Here is a 17,916-nt window from a genome sequence, read left to right on the forward strand (position 1 = left end):
TGTATTCAAGGGTCAGCGATCGGATGAGCGTATGATCATCGAGCGGATTGATCATTGAACGCAGGGGCGTCGCCGTCGCCACAGATTTTCGTCAGGGGGACGGATCGGCCGACTAAAAACCTAAAATTAGGTATCATGTACCGTATTTTTCAGGCCGATGCATTGTCTGTTCAACGATACTGGGCCGAGTTCCTACACGGTACACGTCTGAAGTCAGATTCATCATTTGACACGGTTAACCAGAGGCAGAGCCTCTGTTCTTCTATCAGGGTATAATTGTTGACGTATGCCGTCAATCTGATAGTTATTAGTTAATGTATTATGTATATGTTACAGGCCATGTAGGTGTCGATTTTTTTATGTGCCCGGGCACCCCCAATGCTGAGTTGGGCACCCCCCAAGGGGCTCTGGGCACCCACAACCAAAGTTGGTACTGGCATCACTGTTACGATTCTTTGAACGCATTGTTTTCTCTAATTCATAGGCGCGGGAACGGGGGGCAGTGGAGACAGTTTACCCCCCCCCCAACTCTAGGGCCGCCCCCACAGATTTAACCCGCGCGGGGCTGGGGGGGTAAATTTTACCCCCCCTCGCGAATTTTTGCGATATCTCAAAAACGGCGGCGCGCAGCGCCGCCAAACTTGCAGTACCTTTTCTTACATCAATTTGACACGTTCCCTGAAAATTTGAGCGAAATCCGTCGGAAAATTTTTGAGAAATTGACGTTTTAGTGACGTCATGTTCGCCATTTTCGCATCAAAAACGGCAAAAGTTCAAACGCCGCTAACATCTTCATTTTTAAAGGAATCAAGACGTAACAAAAAAGGTTATACGTAATTTTACTTTGTCTATCAAATGGCTATCTCGGTTTTTTGAAAATTTCGGATTTTGGCCTACATTTTTTCAAAAAACTGACTTTTTTGGGAAAATCATTATAAAATCCAAAATTTTGAGTCTATCGAAAAAACCGGAATATTTGTCAGAGAAGTGGTCTATGTGCACCTACATACCAAATTTTAGAAGAATCGGTTCAAAAATGTGGGAGTTATTCAAAATTTTATGACGTCACGACACACAATTTTTTTGAAAAATGACTTTTTTGGAAGTTCTAGACCTCGTACGGAAACAAAAATAGCACCATTCGATTCGCCGTGAAAAACTGCATCAGATAGACACCTTTTTAGGCCTTAACAACCAACTTCAAAATTTGACCTCACTTGACCTGACCTTGACCTGACCTCGACCTGAAATTCATCCAGAGGTGGTCCATATCACTTATTGAGTGTGCCTATTGAATTCTATGAGTAAAATGACCCATAAAACATGTGTCGCACATGCCCTTTTCTATATTTTGTTTTTTGGTGACCTGACCTGACCTGACCTGACCTTGACCTTGACCTCTGAATGATATTGTATGCAACGAATATTGTCTTGGTAGCCTAAGAACACGTTTTGGGCGATCAGTCTCAGTCCATGACTCCATTCTTCGGCAACTACGGTGCAAGGCCGATACTGTAGAAACTTGCAATTTGTACCCTTGACCTGACCTTGACGTTGACCTCAAACTTTAAATTAAGTACATGTTTTTAGTAGTTCGTGATGAGAGCTTTCGATTGGCGTTTGAATTTTCCAAATCGGACCATTAGTTCGGGAGATAACAGGGGGGGGGGTAAAATTTACCCCCCCCCCCCCCAGCCCCGCGCGTTCGGCTGGAGACCCCAGCCCCGCGCGGGTTAAGACGGAATATCGCACTTTTTGCAAATGTTTTCTTTTTTGATGAAAATGCCAAGGGATGAAAAATAAGTGGGCTAAAACCGGCAAGAAAACTAGATTTGGGGGTACCCTGGGTTGATTTCAATTGTGGTGTGCCCCCCCTTCCCCCAGTGTGAAAGTAGTTCCCGCGCCCCTGCACTCTTATTACCGTACATCAGAATGCGTTGTAAAAAATGGACACAGTTTTTCGCTTTATTTATACTAGACAGCAGCGCTGCAGTATTTGGTAGCCATCGACGCATTCGTGCCGCGTCAATGGGTTTTCGGTTCCGGACGTCCTGAAGTTTTGCTTTGAGTGGCGAGATAGTCTTTTGGTCCGAAATATCATGGTTTAACCCGCGCACCAACGGGGATCCGCATTCCGCGCCAACTTCACAGCGACGGGGGGGGGGCGGATACCTGCTCCCCGTAATATCTCGAGAACAAAGCAAAGAATTTAATTTCAAAGTAATATATCCAAACAACAAAACAGAAAAATTTTAGATAGAATTTTTTTCAAAATGTTTATCTGAAAATTTTCTGTTTTAATATAACGTTTTTTTTTTGTATAAGATAGTGTCCCAAATATCCATTGTAAAAATGAAGTACCTTTCGGAAGAAGGAACTAAAAGGAAACTGCTCATACGTCATATATTTCGACATCATGCATTCCTATGTTTTGAGAAGCGAACGGGGCACATTTACCTATTTCATTTATCTTCAAGCCAAGTTTCAAGAACCAAACTACTGGTCCATTATTTCGAGATAGAAATTATCATCCGATCATTTTAATCTGAATTCAATCATAAATTATCGCACAGACACGCCAATATGATAATGACTCTTGAACTAAGGCAAACATCATAGACGTGCATTCCACATGTACAATCGATCACATTCAAACGCATGAAACCACATCATTTACAAACATTAAACATCTTAGCATAGCAGCACCACATTCGTTCGATTCAAAGACTTCTTATCACATAATCTCAACATTTAAATAAGCTCTCCTCTTCCCGTTTCGGCGACGTTCATTTGCGTGCCTGTTCATTTGTCTTAGGACTTTCCGCACCGCACAGTGTCGGCGACTCTGCCCGGTTTTCCAAGGCGCCAGGCTCAGTGCACGCTGCTGGCCGATGTGCCACCCAGTGCACGCTGCTGGCCGATGTGCCACTCAGTGCACGCTGTTGGCGCGGGCGGACACACTGAAGGGCGGTAGCCGGGAGAGCAGGCAGTCCCCTCCGGACACGCACGCCACCACCGGCACCTGCAGTACGTCCAGGCCGCCCTCCAACACGACGTCCAGTCGGAAGTACACAGAACGGCCCGTCATCGTGTCGCCAGGCTGCCGGGTAGCCAGAGAACAGGTGGCGAGGGAGGCAACGTCAATTTAGGGAGCTTGATGATGAACGTTCAGTAGTTTGTGAATCGTAACAACATTTAATAACTGGTTTTCTACCGTCGCGAGCCAGGTAACCATTCGTTCAGCCATGTTGTGCAATCGGCAACTGTTGGGACCAGTGCAGCATACGACTCCTCGGTGACCCCACCGACTCCACGATATGGACACACGATATGGATATAGACACCCTCACCTGGAACGTGACCAGCAGTGGCAGCTCGCCGCCGGCCTCCAGGACGCCGGAGCGCGGCTCCACGTGCAGACTGAGCAGCGGCGCCGGCGGCCGCAGCCGGAACTCGACGGTGACGGCGCCGCCGTTGTGCAGACAGAGCCGGCCGGCGGCCGACTCGCCGCGCCGCACGGCGCCCAGGTCCAGCACGGCCGGCCGACAGGTCACGGCGCCCGAGGGCAGAGGTCGCGGCACGCCGCCCAGCACCACCTGGCGCTGGCTGACCCCGCGACGCAGGCGCGGCGCCAGCGGCGGCCGTGACGTCTGGCGTAGCTTTCCCAAGAACTCGCCGCCAGCCTCCGACTGGAAGTACGCCGGAAACTTCTGCCGAAGATGACAGCGAAGCTCATTGTCACTTGTCATGCTCCTTATTGGTTGTTGTTGCAACAGAAAAGCAAGCAAGAGAAAGAACAATGCCCAACAATACGCGAATAACATCCTGAACGGAGCATCCGATCCTTTGCTTTACCTGTGTGCGAAGCATCTCCCTGTATGTGTTGATTTCGGCCGCTTCGCTGCGGAAGTTTTCCCAGAACTCGGGTGACTGTTTCGGCGGCTTCGGTGTAGTCGACGTTGCCAGCTTGTGGTTCGCTCTCGCCGCCTCCAGCCTGAAACGATACGCTCATCGTTATTCGACTCGACGCCCGAAGTGACATCTCACCGACACGCCCAAAGGCAACCGATGGGTTGCGACTGACAAGAGCAGCGGAAGTAAGTTTCAGAAAGTCGCACTCTGGCTGCCGCTCACCATTCGATCAGTTTGTTGGCCTCGAACAGGTGTATGGACCGTTTGGGTGGCGGCCGCTGGTGGCCGATGACCACCGGCCTCTCCGTTGGTTCTCCGCGCTCTCCCCGCAGTCTCGTCTGGTGCACCGCCTGAACCACCGTCCGGTACATCTCCGGCTGCACCTGCGCACAGAGAGTTCTCAGCTTAGTGTTCCCAATGACGTCTTTGCGTAAGGCACCTCCAGTACTGCTTGTCGCTTGATACTTCTTGCGTGCCAGGGAATACAGACACGAGCTTGGCACTAAACCCTTCCCGCACGTGGCTGAACATAGAGGGCATGGTCACTGGCCACCACTAGCGCAGCGTCGACTTACCAGGTTTTCCCTCATCGTCCGACTTACCCTGGGCATCTGCAGCAGCTCTCGCGACTCGATGAGCTCCACCTTGTGCGGGCGGCCCGTCACGGGATTGGTACCCATCTTTCCGTCGCCACCGCCCCACCAGGTTCGGGAGCCGACCATCGCCTCCTTGTCCTTGCACATCAGAGTCAGGTCCCGATTTCGGAGATCTGAAACGTGCTCACATCATTCGTCTCAAGTAACTAATGCGACACCTTGTTATTCGTGGCATTGGTCGAAAACGTGAGGTCCGACTTTATGAAGAACGTGTCTATTGCATTGATACCCACATCACACAAGGAAGGCTGATGTCTCATCACCAAGCGCATCAACTTACTGACGGGAATCAGCGTCCTCTCCACATACGGCACCTTCCAGCGGTGCTGCGGCATTTCCGTGGCGGGCACCGGTCGGAAAACGCGCACCGTGCGCACCTCTGGGTCGGTGGCGTGCGCGTCCGTCCACACCTGGCCGCCTTCGGACGACTTCACGAAGCTGAGGTATCGCGAGACCTCGCCCGATGTCACTAGCTCCAGACCGTCGCCGTCGCGGTACAGCACAAAGAGGCGTGGTGGTTTGGGAAGCACAGTGTTGCACTCCAGCTGTGCTCGCATTTCCAACGTCAATCCGTTGGCTGGGCAGGTGTCCCGATTGTCCACCTGAAAAAAGATTTCCTTTACATATGAACACAGCCCATAGAATATTATCCCCATGACATGCAATGTTCAACCATGAGGCAGTCTACACTTAGTCCGTTTTCGCTTCATAGTTATTAATATCGTTAGGACTTCTCAACCTCAGATACCCACCTTCACGAGACGACCTCTTCTGGTGGCCCTGAACACCCTCCGTCGGCTATCCACAGTTTCGCAGACGGTGTCGCTGATCCTAGGCTTTTCTGGCTCCTTCTCTGCATCTGGAGAAGTGTCCGCCTCTGTCTCCGGCCCCGCTTGAGCCGGTGCAGATGGCTCCGCCTTGTTTTTCGTCTTCGAATGCTTGTGTTTGTCCGCCACCTTTGAGCTGGAGGTCCCTGGCGCGGCGTTGGCGGACGCTTCCTCCGCTGACGGCGGCGCCGGCGGAGGTGGGGGAGCGGGCGGCCGGCTCAGGGGGATCGTGTGGACGGTCGGGTGCGCTCCGGGCGCGTTGGGTGGAGCGGAGAACACCACCGCTTCAGGGTCCACCTGGAGACGAGTGTCGTCCGTCTGCCGTATGGTGTACGAGCCGCAGCTGCGAGCCTCGATCACCGCTCCCTATCGGCCAGACGTCAATGGCGCGTTACCCAATCATCAGTCGTACAAACCTCGAACGCTTCGCTGCGCCATTAGTCACCGATGATCCGCTACTTATCTGAACAGATACATTTTTAGCAATACGTACTTTTGCAAAACCCGATCCACCTTCACTAATTTATGTCTGTTTACTTCGGCATTTAAGTCTGAAATATTCCTAAGTGAAACAACCTGCTTTACGTTTTAACATTTTTCCTAAGCTACTACTAACTCTCATGTGCGTTGACATTACTTACCTGGGGCAGGTAGACCTCACAGACGCCGGCCAGCTGGCGCATCACCACGCGGCAGTAGTCGGGGTGCTCGGTCTGCACGTTCCAGTCGTTGGTGGCCGCGTCGCTGATCAGCACGCGCATGCCGAGCACCCAGCTGGCGCGGTCCGACACGATCCAGCCGGCGTCGTTGACGATGTAGTCGCTGCAGACGGGCACCTGGTCCGAGTGGGCCACCGGCTCCGGCTCCGGCACGCTGAGCGTGAGCCGCGTGCCGTCGGCGTGCTGGATGGCGGAGGTGCCGCCAGGCCGGAGGACGGCACTTACGCCGTCCTGGCGCACCACGTACATCTGCGACAAGAGGGGAACGACGCCCAGCTGGTCAGCCAGCAAGACCACGTGAAGATTACACATTGCGAAAGTTGCCAACACGTCATGACAAAGCGTTCGGTACACCGAAACGGAATCGCACGTTTACAAACGTCGTCAAATAGCCAACCATCACTTTCCACCAAGTCCCAAGAGGTATGTAGGTACTGATATGACTAACCTCTCTGGTGACAGGATCTGTGGCGAGTTTGGTGAGATATCGTCTCGGTGCCTCAGTTGACTCGGAGCTGGTTGAAGTTGAGGTCAGCTCCTGTCTGTCGCCGTTAGCCTTCACCAGTGACACGGGAACCAAACGGTATGTGGCAGCGGTGCCGGCGCCAGTAGAGCTCGCAGAGTCTGACGACGACGAACTGCCGGTATGGAAAACAGGCATTTTATGAACGAATGCTATTGCCACAGATATCAGTAGTACCACAGATATCAGTAGGTAGTACTACTGTTATCTGTGCTATTGCTCATAATCTTCCAATCCCATTTACTTGAGCAATAGCGAAAGAACTTCGTGATACATCGTTGACGGAACTTACGGGCGGTCAGATTTTCCACCGATGGTTGGCGGCCGAGGAGATGAAGTCTCCTGAACAAACTGACATCGCGTGATGGAGCCGTCTGGTCCCAGCAGGTCGGCGCCCTCCCGCTCCCCGTCATCCAGGCGGCAGAGCAGACCCTCGCTGACGAAGATGCGCACTCCACGCCGACTTCCGCCGCCGTCCAGGTAGAACTGTCGGACGAGCACGCGGGGCTCGGGGCCGCTGCCGCGCGGGTCCGGCTCCAGCTCCACCACCAGGCCGCTCGGACACGAGACGCGCAGAGTGTGTAGCACCTGCGGCTCCGACACTGCCCGACAGCAGATACAAGGAGGGGCATGAATCGGAGGTAGCGATTAGCATAAAACATCACAAATGAAGCGACGTGGAAGTGTTCATTCCGAGAGGAACTGGGCATACCTTTTGGTGGCTGGGCGTCTGGCTCGGGCTCCTCCACAGCCGGGATCGGTCCGGCGGGGCTCCGCGATGTCGATGCCCGCGACTTTTTATTCTGAAGTTTCTTCTTGCCTATCAAAAAGTGTAAGAAGCCGAATAACAATCAGAATCGTGTTAAATACACAAAGCATTATCAAATAAAGTTTCTGAAAAAGTAATCATTAATGATAAAAGGAAATAAAATCAAACTGATGGTCACTTTTATGGCACATCATTACGCAAGTCGCCGCAAGCCGTCGGTAGACCTTCCCGGCAATCACTATAGGTAAATAGATGATTATGTCACAAGCGCACAACCCCTTTAGGTACTATTTGCCGCTAGCAGCAGCTGTAATACACGCCAGAAAGATTTAAATGAATCCCCCTTAAATGTGCTTTTTAGACAGTACGCTTCGCCGTCCCATTCGTGATAGTTGGCTCGAAGACCGACCTTCCTTTTCCTTTTTGTTATCCTTCTTGTCCTTTCCGGCGGGGGAGGGCGATTTGCGCGAGCGCACGGTTGGCGAGCCGCGTCGCGTGGGTGCCAGAGGGGTGAGGCTCGGTGTCGGGGGGCGGCTGGCGACCTTCGTTGGCGGTGGCTCCGGCATCAGAAGGCGGGTCAACAGGTGCATCACACACCCTCCCAGCAGGTGGATCACCACGTCCTCTCCCTGGCACGACAAACGAGATCTGAATGGCATTTTAGCTCGAGCTTGCCCCTTGCCCTTGTCGCTGGACATCTACAATGGCTGGCAACATATAAGGTAGGAACTAGGATTCATAAAGTGCAGGTCTCCTCCAACGATGTAAAAGGAAATGGTAACTAAACTTCTGATGATGCAAGAGCTGATAATCTGACCTGTGGCCTAGGATGCACGTGAAGAGCCGTTCCCCCGTGGTTGACCGAAACGGAAAGGAACCGGGAGCCTCTCAGATGTTCGCTGGTCTCCACGGTCAGGTAGGAACCGTTATCGAAATACTGACGGTACTGTCTTCCTGAGACGTGCGCAAGTTTTCCTCCAAGGTCAAAACCACGGAACTGTGAAAATGATGCGAATTATTTTTTTTTATAATTCATTACCTATCATAAATCGCTTTGATCAAAACTCAAGCAACTGATCACATAAGCCACAAGATATCAATAATCAACCCCAACCAGCTTATGGTGAGATGATAACCTACCAAAATGCGCTTCAGTTTTCATTTACTCGTCAATTATATACCAATAGTCGAATAAAAATAAACAAGTTATGCAAAAAAATGATCGATTGTGGCCTACCCGCTGATCTGGTGGCAGAGGATCCAAGAGACGGGCACGCGAACTGGCGAGCTGCTTCTCCCGCTTTTCTTTCGATATCAATTGAATCTTTGTGACCTCAGGAACATGAGATTGTTTTCTTCCCTTGTTCTCCGCTGGCTTCTTTTTCGCGTCATCGGTCTTCTTTTTGGGTTGTTGATTTTCCTGCAAGTAATTATAGGTGATGTTTTCGAGAAAATATTTTCCCGCACAAATGGGGGATAATCTGGTTCCAATTAATAGATAGGTAAGGAAATATAAGTGTAGGTATAATAGGTGATGGGTCGACGGCTGAACTTTTTGCGGCGCGTCATATCTATGAATAAATCGTCCTACACCAACTAATACGGATTAGCGCTTCCAGACAAAATAGTGGCATACGACACTGCTGAAATAAACAAAAGTTGTTGTGTCTTGTATAAGGACAACTTTACCATTGTGGTAAAGTTTTGGTAAAGTTTACCATTCGTTATATTTTCTGCATTACAAGTAAGTTTTGGCCCGAATGAAATAAGATGCGGAGAGTGAAGTCTTTTTAAAACGTACCTGTGTCTTCTCTGTCTTTGTCTCACTTGTCTCGTCTACTTCCTCCGCTTTGCTAAGAGCTGCTTGCTTTTGTCCTTTCAAAGACTGGGCGATTATAAATTCTTCCGCTGGAACCTCTTGCTGCAGGAAAGATGAAGTCATTTGAATTTAAAGGCGTCCTTTACATCAAATGGGTCATCATGCATTTTCAGTCGTTTAAATGCGTTTTCGGTAAGACGCTGGCATAAAAGTGCCAATATTTACTATGTCAATATAACCATCCCGATATTTTCAATACAACCTACCTTCATTTTCGGGGGCTTTGGTATAGGTCTGAGGCGCTCGAGCTCGCGGCGTCGCTCGGCCTCTTCTCTGTCGCGTTTTTCGGCCTTCTTCATCCTGTCCGTCTCCTGCTGGAACCACTGTGCCACCACCGGCATGTGGCAGCTATGCGCTGTTATATAGACACACCTGTCAGTCTTCAGCCGAACAACCTGTTCACTCTACTAACCTGCATTTAGGAATACTGTTTCAACAGCTTCCTATATGTTCCATCTTCGTGTAATTCCACCCCGCCGATCCGAGATGTCGACACTCCGCTATGTATTGATGAAAATGCATCGACAAAGCTCACCGATGAAGTCGCGCAGTCCGACGACTGTGTGCTGCCGGAAGCACCAGCGTCGTTCCACGAAGCCGTCGTAGGCGCGCGGATGGCCGTACACCAGGTATAGGCCGTCGTCGCCCTCGAAATGGCTGGCAGCCAGCAGGTCACATCCGCACTCCGCCTCGTACAAGGTCTGATGTCGAAAGGGAGAATTGCATTGCATTACATTACACTACAGTAGGTGCAGTACATTTTAAAATTCACTGTTTCGAGAACATTTGGTTTAGGGCCTTAGTGCATCGCCCACCATTTCAACCGGTCCAGCATTCCCACCCATAGCTCGCCGCCGCTGCAGCAGTGCACACCTGAGCCATGGAGAAGGGGTCGAGCAGCTCCACCCAGCAGTGGTCGGTGAAGCGCGCCCGCACGCCCGTCGTCTCCTGGTCGGTGGTGAGCTGCCGCAGCTCGTCACAGGCCGCGCCGTGGCCACACTCGGGCTGCAGCAACTCCAGCTCGGCGGACACGTGCGCCGCCGGCAGACTCGGGTGGTGGTAACGGCGCAGCAGCGGCGAAGCCGTCTCAGAGCGGAGACTCGGGTACAGTGCCTCGAACATCAGCAGGCGCAACAGATAGTCCATGTCTGCAAGAAGTTCGCTATAAGCAATGTGCTATGCAAACATAAAGCAGCATACTTACGAATGTAACATTTTTCATTAACTCTCATTCATTCATTCATTCAAATATCCAGTCAGTCTATTCGTTCATTCATTCATTCATTCATTCATTAATTCATTCATTCATTCATTCATTCATGTAACTAGTTATTTCATCCATTCATTGATTGATTGATTGATTCATTTACTCTTTTATATCAGAAACTTTATTGCTATAAATTCATTTGCTTTTCGGGGAGTGCCCCACGACTGACTTTCGTGCGAGGTGACCACGGATGTCAGCTTGGCGAGCAGCTCTTGTTTGGCGGCGTGGTGTTTGAGGAAGCTGCCGTCGGGAGGCACGTCGGAAGCCTGCAGCTGCAGCAGCTGGAAGTTGTGACGCAATACGTGGTCCAGCTGGTGGATCACCGTGCGGTCTGTGGTATAGGGAGCGCGGCGGGAGGAATCACATCGACGAAGGAACGGAATGGGTGCGCTGGGCAAGGAAATGTGTACTGGATGCCAAAGAAATTGCATGGGTAGTCGTCACAATCAGATATCATAGTTGCATTGAAGGCAATTACATTGAGCAAAAGCGTTGTTGGCCAGACATGTAGCACTCGCGTTTCGTCGCCACTTGCACTGATCGCGGCTCACCTGTGCGGCTGTAGAACTGGGCGTTCACTCGGTCGCAGTGGTAGACGAGCACCGGCGCCGGCTCAGTGATGGGCTGCGTGACGGCGAACCGGCGCCGCAGCCACGGGCCCGGCACCTCCACGTCGTCGTCCTCCATGGTATCGCTGCTCTCTGCGGGCGCCAGCGGGGCGCCGGGCGCCCCGGCTCCTGCCAGCGGCGGTGCCAGCAGCTGCGGCAGCGGCAGGCTCAGCGCCCGGCTGCTGGTCCGGTGTCCCTGCGCAGACGGACGCCGACCAGCGCCGGCGAGCGCCGCCCACGGACCCAGCGCTGGGAACGCGCTGGCGCGCCGCTGACGGAGCGCCTCGAACTCAGGACTCTTGGTGGAGCCGCGCCGCCCCTGCTGGCCGGGGGCCGGCAGTTTCAGAGAGCCGCGCCGCTCGCGGGACGCCGGCGGCGGTGTATCTGATCGCTCCGGCTCCTGGATGGTGACAGAGGCGCGAGACGACTGCTGCGCAGTGCCGCTGCTGTCCCCTGGTAGCCGTCTCTCTGAATGCTCGAAAATCGGTTCCGGGGTGGGCCGCATGCTCGGCTGAGAAACTGGAGAAGAGCCGAACCCGATCGAACCGGCACCTGTCTCCTCGGTTTCGGGAGAGTCTAGCGGCTCGTAAAAATCACCGTCGATCCACAGTGCAACCTGAAACGGTAAACGGGAAGGTCACAAAATATGTGCATTGCGCAAGCACATACAGACGCTAGCCCTACCACAAAATCCTCTTGCATCTCCTTCTCATTCTATAAGATATAAGATCCATGATCCTTCTTACTCCGATCATCTCATCACCTGGTCGACGAGGGCGTTGACGATCATGGGCACGGAGGCAGCCTCTGGCGGCACTGCCTGCAGCCTCTGCTGGTACAGCAGCGCCGGCGGGGTGGCCGGCGCCGGCCCGGGGGTCCGCTCCGGCACACCGTCCTCCGTGGCCGCCGCCTCGTCCTCGACCTCCTGGGGAGGACACAGTTCCTCCGGCGGGAACACGCTGCTGATGTCCGGCACCTGGTGAACAGAGGGCGGCGAGCAGGTGCCACGTCCGAAGTCAGACTACTGACTAGCTGCGAAATTGACATCTCCGTTGGCAAAACGGTCAGCAAAACTTTTGCAAAACCACAAGCAAAACGTAATCAACGGACTTCGTCTACCTATTTGTGTTTTTGTTGTTATATTATTCACTCACCTTGGTCACCTGCAGATACTTGAGATAACAGTCGAATATTGCTCTCAGTTTCAGATGGTCATAGATTTCTGCTGCTAACATGTCGAACAGAAGTTCCCCAACCTGAAAATAAGCATAAGCGTATCGTCGTATATACAATTACGAAGATTTTCTCGACTAGCAAAATGTCAAAGAAATATAAGCCCTCTTTTTACACTATTTTTGCGTCGATGAGCGCTTTTAAACGACCAGATTATCTGTCCACATCCACAGTTTAATCATTTCATCGGATAAAGCAGGCAGCATTCGGCACTTACCACTCTTTGTTCTGTGCTGCATTTGATGGTTAGCAGGGGCACCACCAAGTCCCTAACTAGGAAGTTTGGTGGAATAATCTCTGCGCTGTTCGACTTCACGTTCGCTTCAAGCTGCTCCCAGAATAAGGGAATTTGTCTGTGGGGGGGGGGGGGGTGAATATTTCCGATATTAGTGGAGCTAAATGCAGATCTTTTTACGGCTTCTTATAATATATATATATAATCTTCCTGAAATCCTTCAATGTGAAAGTTTCTAAAGCTCTCTCTTGAACCATATGCCTTACCTACTCGTAAAAGGAAAACTTTTAATCACGAACGTAACTATACCTAACGATTATCACTGATCAGTGATCACTGATCAGTGATCGACCCACATTGCAACCGATGATCGATACTAGTATCGATTATTTTTTTATTTTTGTGTACTTTGATACATCTTTTACTAACTTAAGAATATTGAGAACAATTATATTAATAGTTTCCATTCGATTATTTAAGATAAAAATATCAGGCCTCACAGAGAAAGGATGAATTCTGCATTTGATTGATCCATCTTCAGCTGTGACTCCGACTGCTGGATGGACTGTGCTGACTGCTTCGATTTGTCCAAACTGGCCGAATTTTCGCCAGCGGGGTCTCCATTTTTGGCCGGGAGTGTCAATGCCGGCATCGACGGTTTCGTAAAGATCCGGAACAGCACTTCTATGGGCACCCCTGTTCAACAAAAGCGGAAGTGAATATAATCACAATTATCATATTTTATAATTATGCCGACATTAATATCATATTTTACATTTTGTGGCAATAAAGTACGGCATTACTCTTGATAGAAAGTTCTAGGTACTCGAAACTTTCGTTTAAAGATTTGCGACCGATTTTGGTGTTGTGGGCCAGTTTGCTTCTCGTTACCTCTTTTCTCCATTTCTAGTGGCAGGTCAGGCAGGAGAAATCCAGTCAGAATGACGTAAATATCGGGTCCGTTGATCGGCTCGTCCTCTGAAAAAAAAACGACGGTACTTATATCGGCAACGATGAAAGAAATGTACGATGCACAATTCACATTGCCAATCCTCACAATCCCTCATAGAAGTTTTTGCCACGATACAAGAAGCATCCATGGCGAATCTATACACGATACTCCTGTTTGACATGTGCCAAGACATGTGCGAAACCGAATCATGATCAATGTATTCGTGCGGATAAATGCGATAAAATGCTCGCGTGACTTCACATAGCTTACCTTTGATGACGATATCATCGAGAATAATCACTGAGTCGTCATTCTCTCCACGCTTCTTGAGCTTCGTCAGACGCTTCTTACAGAAATTGTCATCTTCTTGTCTGTCTTGCATTAGTTCGTCTTCTAGTTTGACCTCCTTCACAGTTTTCCTTCTTCCTCTACCCTCCGATTTTTCTCCTGAGGTTCTCCGTGATTCCTTTCTTTCGTTCTGTTTAGGTTCCTTTCCGGTGTCCGTTTGTTTGGCGTCTACCTTGGGCTCATTGCGCTTCTGGTTGCTGCTTGAATCTTTTGATTCGCCTCCAGAGGAGAAGTTGACATCGCTGAGGTCAAACGTTGATGCCTTTTTCTTGCTAGATGACGTTCCTGGGAGCTCGATCTCGATCACAGTCGTTTTCTAAAATCAATGAAAATATATGTCATTTCATTCAAATTTAGGTGAAAGTGAAATAACATTACCCTTTTTTATAAACGACGAATAACTTACAAATGTTATCCTGGTTTTATTATACCGGAAAATAAAAATTAAATGAAGCTGTATTCACCAATCCGTCATTCGAGTGTTTTATCCATAATTCGAAGGCACTGACGAAATAATCTCGACATACTTATTCATTTTGTAGAAAAGTTTGTTTTGCTATGGGGTGTCCGCTCGGGGTATTTTCAATATAAGTTTGGTCCTGCCTTCCATTATCTATTTCATGTGTCATGCTAGCCAAGCATCAGCATTTACATAGTTCCCTCGATAGATGTGTGTTACCACTCCCGGATCTCCCCGTCCCCTGTGTAACTCGCCTGTTTCCTGAGCGCGGCCAGTTCCATTTTGATGACGGCGGCCAGCAGTGGCGCCGGCACCGTTCCCGTCTCGTTCAGCACGGCGCCGGCCCTGCCGTACAGTTCCTCCACAGGGTCTCCGACCTGGGGGGCGCCCCGCGACCGGGCACCGGACCGAGCGCCCCCCTTCTGGCTCGGGCCGTCCACCTTTTTGGAGAGCAGCATCTGCGACAATCAACGTCAGCTCAGCGCAGCTCCAGAGCCACGCAACCCTATACTGTTTCGAAAGGCAGAGTATTTGTTGCCTGGGACCGTCTCCTGATGTTTAAAAATCACTACTCGCCGGGAGCTCGAGTTGACGAATTGAAGCGCGGCGTTGGTGTCGGCTGGTACTTACCTCGGCGATGTCCTGGTAGTCGATGAGCACAAATGTGCGCCTGCAGCCGGTGAAGACGGCCGTGCACACCCTGTCCAGCAGGTCGTAGTACTGGCTGTCGGCCGCCGCCACCATGAACAGCCGACAGCTCCAGGAGGACTGTGTGCACATCATGGTGAGGGCGATTTTATAACCCCGTACATGCGTGTTTTCATAAAATTCAGCTTGAATTTTTGGACTGTGTGATAAACCCAGAACCCACCCAACGCATGACTCGACGCCCACCGTCCAATCGGACTGTCGAGTGATCGTGATAATTTCAATGCTTGCGTTCATCGTTCAAACCAAAGCCAGACATTGCCCGACCCATTCGCCGAATTCAACTGGCTGCGACTGCCCCCACCAACTACAGAGTTACAGACAATGCCCGTCAGAAGTCTCAAATGTCGAGCGCCGTGTTGGAACATCACTCCGGCGACATTTTGTGCGTATTCGTCGGTGGTAGGTCAAGCATTAATGAGACGTTGAATCACGATTAGCGGGCCGGAGGTGAGACGACGGAGACACGGAGCCAGCTGGGAGGCGGGGAGGGAGCTTGAGTGGGGATCGGGAGGGGGTTCAGATAACAAGGGTCATAGACCGAGGGGAGGACCGCGGCACCGGGCGCGGTCGGGTGGTAGGTAAACACGGGCAGTCTGTGAAAAGTGGAACATTATTCTGCACTCTGCAGTAAACTGTACGGGCCGAGTTTTCGGGCTTTCAAGGCGGACCAACTTACGTCACTGATGACGGTGTCTCTGACGGCAGCCTCCCACGACTGTGTGCCGCCATCAGCTCCGCCGTGGTCGGCACCTGCCTTCCCAGAGCCGGACTTGGACTTGGGCTTCTTATCGCCTGAAAACCAGCAGTGTATGTAAACAACAGTCGTCATGGGTATGGCACGGGGGCTGTTCAACCAGGGAGCAGATCACAATTCACAAGGTGATCAACAAACATGCGGTGACAGGTTGAAATGTTACTTGACACCATTCTCAACTCAATTTGAAACCGTTCATCTCCCGTCTTACGCATATGGCATACCTATTTGCATACGTATTGATTATTGAATCCTGCATGCAAAGGTGTCGCTATCTGCCGGTTTTCAGGCGAGTAATTCTTGAACCCCAACGGGGCATCCGATCCCCGTGAGGTAAATATCGGTAGGCTTGAAAGTGTGTGCACGTTTGCTCATTAGGTTCCTTACCTTTTGGCATCTTGAAACTTAATGGCTTAGCTCCGCATATTGTGCTACACAACCATAGTGCTTTGCAAATAGATTAACTTGCCGATAACACAAGTTGACAACATGTGCGATTCGAAACTGTATGGCATTAGTGTTCAATATGTGATAGCAACTTTTGGCTCTTGGTCTCTTGACATTTTGAAAGCTCAACTTTTGGCTCTTGGTCTCTTGACATTTTGAAAGCTCAAATACGCTGTCTCAAAATATTGAGATGTCTCTACGATGCCTATATATCGTACGGCATAGAAAGTGGCACAAAACTTTCAGGTGACTTAAATGGTACGTGAGAAACGTTTCGTTTAAGCTTACGTTGTCTTTACGCCTAGATATGTTTTGTAAATAGGTCTGTTAAATTCATAGAGCATGGAATCGAAGTTTCTTGGAGTTATCGCGCTTGATCGTGTCAAGGCCATATATAGGATCGTGCGCAACTTATGCCCAACTTATGCCCTTTGCCTTTGTGGGAATCCTTCGCGAACAAATGAAGAAATGAATGTTTTGTATACGGACAAAATGTGACATTACGCCAGAGTCCCCCGATTGCGGCGATATTTCTTGGTAACAGGTAAGCATTCGGGCATGGCAGCGTGTGAAAAAAGATGAAACAGATTAACAGCAGAAAAACTCATTCACTCGCTATAGGCTTCCTCGCTCGTTTTAAAAATTTCATAAGGGAACTCATTAAAATATCTGTGTAAAAACGTTTTTCATGTCACCGGTAGAATATTGCCTACCTACTGGTTTGGACGTTCGTACAAATTACTTCATTCAGCGTAATTTATAAAAAGAAAATATCAAGAAATGTGCTCATTCTCTAATGGAGATAGTTTTATACCTTATTTATAGCTTGTATGTATCTACACATCAGCCACGTCCCACATACCTACCAACTTAGATATGCCTATCTCGAGTCAAATCTCACCGTATTCAGAGATGAAGCGAAGACCAGACTGATCGACTAAACAAACATAATTTGACCTAACTTGCATACCTAGCTAGATTTAAAATAAATTCCCCCTTTTTGCAAAACATGAATATTAACTACCCTTTTCCAGAAACCCATATTTAGATTGAAACTAACGACCCGGATGGGCTAAGCAAGTGTTAACCCGCGACGGGCCGGGGGGGGGGGTGTTTGAACACCCCCCTTCCAGCGGTTTTTCGCTAATATCTCAACAACAACAAAAAACGGTGGCGCGGAGCGCCGCCGTTTTTGGCACACCTGTTTGTGTATCTTTTTCGCACATGTTGTGAAAATTTCAGACACAGGTCGCCTTAGTTCAGGTCACCAGGTCACGCCAAGTGACCTCACCTCAGAAAAAAATAAGAATGCTCGTCATAGCTACACCGACTGATCGATTGCCTTGGACCTTTCAGCCATTAATAAGAGCAACATTATCTATAAAATGTGTATCTCGGAATTTTGATATCGGTGACCTAAGGTCAGGTCAACTTTGCGGCCTCTCCATTATAATTCAATGGGAGAAAATTGAAAAGCCTCTTTTTGCACGAACGCTATTCTAGACACTCTCAAACATCGATATGTAGGTAAAATTGACACAATGAACCGGAAAATGGCAACTGTGACTCCTCGTTATGTCCCCGAGGTCATCTCAGGTCACGAACAGAATCTAACA

The 17,916-nt window shown here is 50.0% G+C and overlaps 1 protein-coding gene across 1 annotated transcript; it reads right to left on the reverse strand.

The window, feature by feature from the left end:
- Positions 1–2,388: 2,388 nt before the first annotated feature.
- On the reverse strand, positions 2,389–16,753 carry LOC122379900. The gene is made up of 30 exons (XM_043362514.1): positions 16,241–16,753; positions 15,776–15,891; positions 15,019–15,156; positions 14,643–14,846; positions 13,851–14,244; positions 13,520–13,606; positions 13,129–13,324; positions 12,611–12,746; positions 12,315–12,416; positions 11,924–12,136; positions 11,104–11,776; positions 10,722–10,883; positions 10,159–10,433; positions 9,821–9,986; positions 9,492–9,640; positions 9,208–9,327; positions 8,644–8,826; positions 8,224–8,403; positions 7,816–8,035; positions 7,350–7,457; positions 6,930–7,239; positions 6,563–6,752; positions 6,037–6,363; positions 5,321–5,761; positions 4,849–5,170; positions 4,515–4,681; positions 4,135–4,295; positions 3,856–3,994; positions 3,351–3,710; positions 2,389–3,100 (listed from the first exon to the last, which is right to left on the reverse strand). The coding sequence occupies exons 1-30, from the start codon at positions 16,248–16,250 to the stop codon at positions 2,930–2,932; spliced, it is 6,420 nt and encodes a 2,139-aa protein (XP_043218449.1). The 5' UTR covers positions 16,251–16,753; the 3' UTR covers positions 2,389–2,929.
- Between the last annotated feature and the right edge of the window lie 1,163 nt (positions 16,754–17,916).

Source organism: Amphibalanus amphitrite, unplaced genomic scaffold, assembly GCF_019059575.1.
Source record: "Amphibalanus amphitrite isolate SeventyFive unplaced genomic scaffold, NRLGWU_Aamphi_draft 000009F_arrow, whole genome shotgun sequence".
NCBI lineage: Eukaryota > Metazoa > Arthropoda > Thecostraca > Balanomorpha > Balanidae > Amphibalanus > Amphibalanus amphitrite.